Raw genomic sequence first — 10,279 nt, forward strand, 5'->3', positions numbered from 1 at the left:
GTCCTTAAAAGCCGGTTCAGATGTTTAGACAAGACCGGTGGAGCCCTTTTATACTCACCGGCGAAGGTTTGCGGTATAATTAATGCCTGTTGTGTGCTACACAACATTTGTATCGCAAACCGTTTGCCGGTGACTGTAGATGCCGAGGTTTTCCGGCATGGGGACCTTTCTACAGATTTGCACACCGGTATGAATGAACGAGATACAGCGAGAGCTCGACTCATCCGGACTTATTTTTCACGCTGTGAGTATTTTTATTCCATAGTTTCTTATTTTTTTATAAATATATTTTTTTAATGCTATCTATATTTTTATTTCATGTTTTTCAGAGTTTATTTGGCGTGGTTGTTTTTGTTTACATCTGTTGGCCCACTAGTTTGGTTGTTCCCTGTTGTTTGCGGATCCTTTTGTTGAATTTATGCTACAGTACTTTGGAGCTGTCACCAGGTGAGCATCGCTTCCCCATGGTTAAGGTGGGAGGAATGGGGCCTTGTGTAATGTTAATAATACCTTCTTTTTCTCTTCTAGCTTCTTCAGTTGGAATAGTTTTTTGGGCCTACAGATGAATACCTGTGTATATGGGTAACCCCTGCTGTTGTGATGCAGCTTGCCTGATTCCCAGGAGCTGTCACCAGGTGAGCATCGCTTCCCCATGGGGAAGGTGGGAGGAATGGGGCCCTGTGTAATGTTAATAATACCTTCTTTTTCTCTTCTAGCTTCTTCAGGCGGAATGGTTTTGGGACCTACAGATGAATACCTGTGTATATGGGGAACCCCTGCTGTTGTGATGCTGCTTGCCTCATTCCCAGGAGCTGTCACCAGGTGAGCATCGCTTCCCCATGGGGAAGGTGGGAGGAATGGGGCCCTGTGTAATGTTAATAATACCTTCTTTTTCTCTTCTAGCTTCTTCAGGCGGAATGGTTTTGGGACCTACAGATGAATACCTGTGTATCTGGGGAACCCCTGCTGTTGTGATGCTGCTTGCCTGATTCCCAGGAGCTGTCACCAGGTGAGCATCGCTTCCCCATGGGGAAGGTGGGAGGAATGGGGCCCTGTGTAATGTTAATAATACCTTCTTTTTCTCTTCTAGCTTCTTCAGGCGGAATGGTTTTGGGACCTACAGATGAATACCTGTGTATATGGGGAACCCCTGCTGTTGTGATGCTGCTTGCCTCATTCCCAGGAGCTGTCACCAGGTGAGCATCGCTTCCCCATGGGGAAGGTGGGAGGAATGGGGCCCTGTGTAATGTTAATAATACCTTCTTTTTCTCTTCTAGCTTCTTCAGGCGGAATGGTTTTGGGACCTACAGATGAATACCTGTGTATCTGGGGAACCCCTGCTGTTGTGATGCTGCTTGCCTCATTCCCAGGAGCTGTCACCAGGTGAGCATCGCTTCCCTATGGGGAAGGTGGGAGGAATGGGGCCCTGTGTAATGTTAATAATACCTTCTTTTTCTCTTCTAGCTTCTTCAGGCGGAATGGTTTTGGGACCTACAGATGAATACCTGTGTATCTGGGGAACCCCTGCTGTTGTGATGCTGCTTGCCTCATTCCCAGGAGCTGTCACCAGGTGAGCATCGCTTCCCCATGGGGAAGGTGGGAGGAATGGGGCCCTGTGTAATGTTAATAATACCTTCTTTTTCTCTTCTAGCTTCTTCAGGCGGAATGGTTTTGGGACCTACAGATGAATACCTGTGTATCTGGGGAACCCCTGCTGTTGTGATGCTGCTTGCCTCATTCCCAGGAGCTGTCACCAGGTGAGCATCGCTTCCCCATGGGGAAGGTGGGAGGAATGGGGCCCTGTGTAATGTTAATAATACCTTCTTTTTCTCTTCTAGCTTCTTCAGGCGGAATGGTTTTGGGACCTACAGATGAATACCTGTGTATCTGGGGAACCCCTGCTGTTGTGATGCTGCTTGCCTGATTCCCAGGAGCTGTCACCAGGTGAGCATCGCTTCCCCATGGGGAAGGTGGGAGGAATGGGGCCCTGTGTAATGTTAATAATACCTTCTTTTTCTCTTCTAGCTTCTTCAGGCGGAATGGTTTTGGGACCTACAGATGAATACCTGTGTATATGGGGAACCCCTGCTGTTGTGATGCTGCTTGCCTCATTCCCAGGAGCTGTCACCAGGTGAGCATCGCTTCCCCATGGGGAAGGTGGGAGGAATGGGGCCCTGTGTAATGTTAATAATACCTTCTTTTTCTCTTCTAGCTTCTTCAGGCGGAATGGTTTTGGGACCTACAGATGAATACCTGTGTATCTGGGGAACCCCTGCTGTTGTGATGCTGCTTGCCTGATTCCCAGGAGCTGTCACCAGGTGAGCATCGCTTCCCCATGGGGAAGGTGGGAGGAATGGGGCCTTGTGTAATGTTAATAATACCTTCTTTTTCTCTTCTAGCTTCTTCAGGCGGAATGGTTTTGGGACCTACAGATGAATACCTGTGTATCTGGGGAACCCCTGCTGTTGTGATGCTGCTTGCCTGATTCCCAGGAGCTGTCACCAGGTGAGCATCGCTTCCCCATGGGGAAGGTGGGAGGAATGGGGCCTTGTGTAATGTTAATAATACCTTCTTTTTCTCTTCTAGCTTCTTCAGGCGGAATGGTTTTGGGACCTACAGATGAATACCTGTGTATATGGGGAACCCCTGCTGTTGTGATGCTGCTTGCCTCATTCCCAGGAGCTGTCACCAGGTGAGCATCGCTTCCCCATGGGGAAGGTGGGAGGAATGGGGCCCTGTGTAATGTTAATAATACCTTCTTTTTCTCTTCTAGCTTCTTCAGGCGGAATGGTTTTGGGACCTACAGATGAATACCTGTGTATCTGGGGAACCCCTGCTGTTGTGATGCTGCTTGCCTCATTCCCAGGAGCTGTCACCAGGTGAGCATCGCTTCCCCATGGGGAAGGTGGGAGGAATGGGGCCCTGTGTAATGTTAATAATACCTTCTTTTTCTCTTCTAGCTTCTTCAGGCGGAATGGTTTTGGGACCTACAGATGAATACCTGTGTATCTGGGGAACCCCTGCTGTTGTGATGCTGCTTGCCTGATTCCCAGGAGCTGTCACCAGGTGAGCATCGCTTCCCCATGGGGAAGGTGGGAGGAATGGGGCCTTGTGAAATGTTAATAATACCTTCTTTTTCTCTTCTAGCTTCTTCAGGCGGAATGGTTTTGGGACCTACAGATGAATACCTGTGTATATGGGGAACCCCTGCTGTTGTGATGCTGCTTGCCTCATTCCCAGGAGCTGTCACCAGGTGAGCATCGCTTCCCCATGGGGAAGGTGGGAGGAATGGGGCCCTGTGTAATGTTAATAATACCTTCTTTTTCTCTTCTAGCTTCTTCAGGCGGAATGGTTTTGGGACCTACAGATGAATACCTGTGTATCTGGGGAACCCCTGCTGTTGTGATGCTGCTTGCCTGATTCCCAGGAGCTGTCACCAGGTGAGCATCGCTTCCCCATGGGGAAGGTGGGAGGAATGGGGCCTTGTGTAATGTTAATAATACCTTCTTTTTCTCTTCTAGCTTCTTCAGGCGGAATGGTTTTGGGACCTACAGATGAATACCTGTGTATATGGGGAACCCCTGCTGTTGTGATGCTGCTTGCCTCATTCCCAGGAGCTGTCACCAGGTGAGCATCGCTTCCCCATGGGGAAGGTGGGAGGAATGGGGCCCTGTGTAATGTTAATAATACCTTCTTTTTCTCTTCTAGCTTCTTCAGGCGGAATGGTTTTGGGACCTACAGATGAATACCTGTGTATCTGGGGAACCCCTGCTGTTGTGATGCTGCTTGCCTCATTCCCAGGAGCTGTCACCAGGTGAGCATCGCTTCCCCATGGGGAAGGTGGGAGGAATGGGGCCCTGTGTAATGTTAATAATACCTTCTTTTTCTCTTCTAGCTTCTTCAGGCGGAATGGTTTTGGGACCTACAGATGAATACCTGTGTATCTGGGGAACCCCTGCTGTTGTGATGCTGCTTGCCTCATTCCCAGGAGCTGTCACCAGGTGAGCATCGCTTCCCCATGGGGAAGGTGGGAGGAATGTGGCCTTGTGTAATTGGAATAATACCTTCTGTTTTTTTCTTCCAGCATCTTCCATCGGTTGATCCCAAATGGCTGTGGAGTGATGTGTGTCACCCCCTACTTTTCAAACAGGCTGGACCTGATGATTTGTGCTCCATGACTACTTTATATGTCCACTTGCTGCTGTTATCAGGTGAGTGTCGCACTATCAGGAAGACATCCTTATTTGTACTTTAATATAAATCTACTTATCAATAAAAATGATATTTGAAAATAATTTCTTACAGATTCCTCCGAATATTTGTGAACACTTGACCTGGTCCTTTACAATGAGAACAATTTGGTACATTTGCCCTGGACCTTTTGGACACTTGCCCTGGACCTATACCTTGTGGACACTTGCCCTGGACCTATACCTTGTGGACACTTGCCCTGGACCTATACCTTGTGGACACTTGCCCTGGACCTATACCTTTTGGACACTTGCCCTGGACCTATACCTTTTGGACACTTGCCCTGGACCTATACCTTTTGGACACTTGCCCTGGACCTATACCCATACCCAAGGGCTATACCTTCTGAACATTAATGGACACTTGCAATGAATCTACACCTTGTTAACAATTTAAACACTTGACACACCACTTATTTTTCTTTTTTTATTAGAAAAAAATTACATATTTATGTTTCATGTTAAAAATAAAAGTGTGATGAGAAATTTGAATTGTCTTTCATTACTTTGTAATCTTCATTTGATTGCAGTAGAACCTACCTGTAATAAAAAACAGATAAAATAAATTAATAATGTATTTATTGCAAACACTTGCAAAGGGCAGTTGTTCTATCTTCACAGGCCAAAGGCAGGAGTCCTGCGCTTGGCCTGTGCGATAACACAAGTGCACGGTTGGGTGGGTGCGTGGAGCCTGTGGAATGGCGCAAACACTTGCAAAGGGCAGTTGTTGTATCTCACAGGCCAAAGGCAGGAGTCCAGCGCTTGGCCTGTGCGATAACACAAGTGCACGGTTGGGTGGGTGCGTGGAGCCTGTGGAATGGCGCAAACACTTGCAAAGGGCAGTTGTTGTATCTCACAGGCCAAAGGCAGGAGTCCTGCGCTTGGCCTGTGCGATAACACAAGTGCACGGTTGGGTGGGTGCGTGGAGCCTGTGGAATGGCGCAAACACTTGCAAAGGGCAGTTGTTGTATCTCACAGGCCAAAGGCAGGAGTCCAGCGCTTGGCCTGTGCGATAACACAAGTGCACGGTTAGGTGGGTGCGTGGAGCCTGTGGAATGGCGCAAACACTTGCAAAGGGCAGTTGTTCTATCTTCACAGGCCAAAGGCAGGAGTCCTGCGCTTGGCCTGTGCGATAACACAAGTGCACGGTTGGGTGGGTGCGTGAAGCCTGTGGAATGGCGCAAACACTTGCAAAGGGCAGTTGTTCTATCTTCACAGGCCAAAGGCAGGAGTCCTGCGCTTGGCCTGTGCGATAACACAAGTGCACGGTTGGGTGGGTGCGTGGAGCCTGTGGAATGGCGCAAACACTTGCAAAGGGCAGTTGTTGTATCTCACAGGCCAAAGGCAGGAGTCCAGCGCTTGGCCTGTGCGATAACACAAGTGCACGGTTGGGTGGGTGCGTGGAGCCTGTGGAATGGCGCAAACACTTGCAAAGGGCAGTTGTTCTATCTTCACAGGCCAAAGGCAGGAGTCCTGCGCTTGGCCTGTGCGATAACACAAGTGCACGGTTGGGTGGGTGCGTGAAGCCTGTGGAATGGCGCAAACACTTGCAAAGGGCAGTTGTTCTATCTTCACAGGCCAAAGGCAGGAGTCCTGCGCTTGGCCTGTGCGATAACACAAGTGCACGGTTGGGTGGGTGCGTGGAGCCTGTGGAATGGCGCAAACACTTGCAAAGGGCAGTTGTTCTATCTTCACAGGCCAAAGGCAGGAGTCCTGCGCTTGGCCTGTGCGATAACACAAGTGCACGGTTATTGTAACTCACCATTATGCGATCATGTTGTCTCATTCTGTCCGCTTCAAAAATAGATGAGTCACGATTTCCACTCTAACCAATCTTCTTTGCAACATCTGCTTAAAAAATTAGGGAAAAATGGTGATACATCTGGCATTCAATCTAACATATTTCACAAACAAAAGTAAAGATTTTTGGGAAAAAAGAAAATGTGGGATCAGATTGCTCTTTTTTGGCCCATTATTACATCCACCATTGTTAAGGAGCTCTCATCATTTCCCAACAATTTACAATGCATGCACGCGCATCCATTGCATATCTGTAACGCCCAACTCCTTTATGAACACAGCTGAAAATGTAAAAGCAGGGGTTAAATAAACACACAAAATTGAAGAAAAAAGAAAGAAGGGATGAGAACAAACATAAATAAGTAAGAATTAAGATAATAGACATACAAAAAAAAATATATAAGGAAATATACAACCGTGTTCACAATGTGTGCTCCTCTTCCTCCTCAGCTGGTGCTTGGGTGGTTGATGCTCTTTCAGGTGTTGAGTGTCTTGGTGGTCTGCTTGGCCTTTGGACGGTGCTTGACGGAGGTGGATGGCTGTACAGTCCAGAGTATCCTTGGTAAGACTGGGATGGACCATACATGAATGTAGGTGGATGCACAGGCTGCTGGTGTAGATGTGGCGTCGTTAGGTCTGAACTTCTTTGTTGTCCCACGTAGTCCTGTTCATTCCTGGTCCTCAGGCAGTTGGCAATTAGCATGCAGCTTGCAGAGATCTGAGTCTGGCAAGCAGACATGTTCCTCAAGGTCTCCTGTTGACACGTGACGTTCTCTACCAGCTTGTATATTCCCGTTGTCAAAATCTGAATGCTTTCTCGAAGACCCTTGCTGTCATCTTGTCGTCTGCGTTCGGATTCCAGCCAGTCTTCATGACGTCGTCTTTCGATTTCTGCCCAGTCCTCTTGCCTTCGTCTTTCAATGTCAGCCATCGATGTTGCCAGCGTTTCCAGGTGCCTCTCCATGGCAGTCATCCGTTGTTCCATCATGAGGCGGTACTGGTTCTGGCTGTCTTCGATGACTGCTGCCATTTGACGTACTCTCTGCACACGTGATGGAGTCTGGCGTTGCTGGATGTCTTCAATCAGCTGCAAGTCCGCTACAATAATCAAGAAAAGATTGTCTGAGAAACTGCAAAATGACCCATTTTAGGTTTAAAATAAGGATTATAGCTTACGTTGCAATGGCGGTGTTGTTATTGCATCCACCTCCTCTTCCTCCGATTCCTCTACGATATCCAGGTTGGAAAGCTGGAAACTCGGTTGTTGAATGGAAAATCCTGTTGTTTCTTCTGTTCGCTGGGAAGTAGACAAACTGCTTCCTTCAAATCCAATGAAGGTGTCTTCAGTCACATTTGAGCTTTCCAAGTGACTAAGTGGACAAAGTTCCAGGGTGAAGGTCTCTTGTGCCGTCGATTCTTCGTCGGGTGGATTTTCCTGGTTGATTGTAGTGGGAGCTGGTGCAGTTACAGCTGCTGTGTTTTCTGCTTGAACATCTGTTATACAAATGTCAGAAAATCATTTAAGTTGAAAAGTGTAAAAAAAAATTTTCTAACATGTTAAATATCACAAATGCTTACCCTCCTGTGGTCTTTGCGAAGAGGTTCCTGCTGGTGTTTCCTCTCGTCGTCTTCTGTGCTGTCTGGGAATCGCATCTGCCTGTGCATTCAACACTTCGGCCCGGCGTACATTAGACTCCACCGAACCTGGTACTCCTTCAACCATGATGGGATTGAAGTGGGCCTGGATGACTTCCTCCCATGGCAGCCATTTCACATGTAATGGAGAGCCTCCTCCAGTCCCCAAACCATGTTGCCGTACCTTTCCCATCTTCTTCTTCGTTTGCTGGCGACAGTCATTGAATCGTTTGTGGCATTTGTCTGCATCCTTGGGTTGCCACTCACAGCTGTAACCTATGATGGCAGTGAAAATATACATCAATAAATCTGGAATTAAACTGGAAAAAGGACCTTATGAACAAGTTGAATTGAAAGGCAGTAAACAGCTGTAGACCGTACCTTCTCAGCAATGTATGACCAGATCTTCTTTCGCTCCTTGAAGCTGGTCTCCTGTCTGCGTACACCAAACAGCTTGTCCTGGAATTTGTACGCATATTCCACCAGAACATTATTCTCCGTTGTAGTGAACGGAGTGTTCTCTTCCGCTGTTGCATCCTCTGTGGGTCCCTTCTTCTTCCGTCCTCTTTTTTTCTTTGGTGCAGACGGTTGTGCACCCGATCCACTGGGTTGTTCCTCATCTGTGGCCTGTTTTTTGAAAAAATGATTAAACAAAAATTAGTTTGGTTTTGATTGCATGTCATCCTGGTGTGCATATTCATTATTCCGTAAGTTACTGTACCTGTCTTCTTTTAGGTATTGTTTGTGTGCGTTGCACTCCTTGTCCTTGGCTTTCCGCTACATCCTGCACCGGCCGGTTAGGATTCCTCGCCAACGTAGGAATGGTCTCCGTTTCTTCCTCCCTTGATTCCATTGCTTCCTGACTGGACTCACCTGTATGGGAAAAAAGAGGGGAAGGGGGTCCACGTGCTCTGTTTGGCCTCGACATACCTGTTGTATATAAAGGAGAAAAAAATACATGAGAAATCCGTCTGAAACATTTACACCCCCAAATGCCCCATGCAAGGTCAGATCACACACCCAGGAGAGGGGGGCACCCACCCCCACCCCCAAAAGCCATGCTGCAGGCTTTAAAGAAAAAATGCACTTTGCAAGAAAAAAAGCACCATTTAAAAAAAAAAACCCAACCTTGCAAAGGGGGACCCAGGGCCACGCCCGAAGCAAGCTGGGCACCCCCTAAGACCCCAAAAAAGCATGCAGCATGACTTTTGGTGGAAATAAAAAAACATGAAAAACACATCTGAAACACATTTACACCCCCAAAAGCCCCATGCAAGGTCAGATCACACACCCAGGAGAGGGGGGCACCCACCCCCACCCTCAAAAGCCATGCTGCAGGCTTTAAAGAAAAAATGCACTTTGCAAGAAAAAAAGCACCATTTAAAAAAAAAAACCCAACCTTGCAAAGGGGGACCCAGGGCCACGCCCGAAGCAAGCTGGGCACCCCCTAAGACCCCAAAAAAGCATGCAGCATGACTTTTGGTGGAAAAAAAAAAAACATGAAAAACACATCTGAAACACATTTACACCCCCAAATGCCCCATGCAAGGTCAGATCACACACCCAGGAGAGGGGGGCACCCACCCCCACCCCCAAAAGCCATGCTGCAGGCTTTAAAGAAAAAATGCACTTTGCAAGAAAAAAAGCACCATTTAAAAAAAAAAACCCAACCTTGCAAAGGGGGACCCAGGGCCACGGCCGAAGCAAGCTGGGCACCCCCTAAGACCCCAAAAAAGCATGCAGCATGACAATAAAAGCCAAAAAAATCAGCAAAATCAAACAACAAAACAATATCAACTGATAACACAATGCACAACTGCCATAGCCCCCCTAAAGTGAAACCAAAACCCCCATAGCAGCCGACATAACACTACACAGATTTCTTACCTAAAAAAAAAAACCAAATTCCACACTCCAAACTCCACTCCACTCCACTCCACTCCTCTCCTCTCCTCTCCTCTCCTCTCTCCGGGGGTGCGTAGGCTCCTTAATTCAGGTAGGTTAGTAGGTGCTGAACAACTGCTCTCTGCTCTCTGCAGTTCTCCAACGGCGAGAGTGCGCAGCAGAGAATTTATTTATATGGGACGGGAGAGCGGGAAATCATTCTCCCGCCCTCCTCCCATGTCACCTCATTCTCCGGATTGGCTGATACTCGCCGCGAGGGGCGGCGAGTATCAGCCGCATTGAATACTAACTAAAGTCCCGTGACGGAGAATCTCCAAACATGGAGAATCTCCGCAAAATCACGGAGAGTGCACGGCGAGCAAAAAAAAATGCTCGCCGTGCACGGAGAATTTTCGCATTGAATACTGCCCTTAGTTTACGTTTGTTTTCTCAGTTTCCCTTGTTTGTATCCATGCTGCTGCAGCTGATTAATCACCTGTAAAGATTCCAGACACTGACTCCAGCACAGGTCATATGATCCAGGTTTATCCAGGTAGTTCTACTTCCTGGTTCTGACCTAATTGCTGTTGTGGCCAGTAGCCAATCACCAGCTACCTTTGGGGATATAAGGAGTCACTTCAGGGCCTTGAATAACTTGTCTTCCTCCTGAGAGTTTTCCAGAGGCTGATTCCAAGGCTCTAGGTTACCTG

At 47.7% G+C, this 10,279-nt stretch overlaps 1 protein-coding gene and 1 long non-coding RNA gene across 2 annotated transcripts; one reads left to right on the forward strand and one right to left on the reverse strand.

The window, feature by feature from the left end:
- Positions 1–3,893: 3,893 nt before the first annotated feature.
- LOC146057628 (uncharacterized) lies at positions 3,894–4,753 on the forward strand. The gene is made up of 3 exons (XR_014469756.1): positions 3,894–4,001; positions 4,085–4,211; positions 4,306–4,753. It is a non-coding gene; the product is annotated as an uncharacterized LOC146057628 (long non-coding RNA).
- On the reverse strand, positions 4,717–8,869 carry LOC146057627 (uncharacterized). Its single transcript, XM_083169093.1, has 6 exons — positions 8,407–8,869; positions 8,067–8,312; positions 7,629–7,961; positions 7,227–7,544; positions 6,013–7,148; positions 4,717–4,790 (listed from the first exon to the last, which is right to left on the reverse strand). Exons 3-5 carry the CDS (start codon positions 7,876–7,878, stop codon positions 6,472–6,474), a joined length of 1,245 nt encoding a protein of 414 aa, XP_083025219.1. The 5' UTR covers positions 7,879–7,961; positions 8,067–8,312; positions 8,407–8,869; the 3' UTR covers positions 4,717–4,790; positions 6,013–6,471.
- Between the last annotated feature and the right edge of the window lie 1,410 nt (positions 8,870–10,279).

The sequence above is a fragment of the Crinia signifera genome, chromosome 2, assembly GCF_055691185.1.
Source record: "Crinia signifera chromosome 2, ASM5569118v1, whole genome shotgun sequence".
Taxonomy (NCBI): Eukaryota; Metazoa; Chordata; class Amphibia; order Anura; family Myobatrachidae; genus Crinia; species Crinia signifera.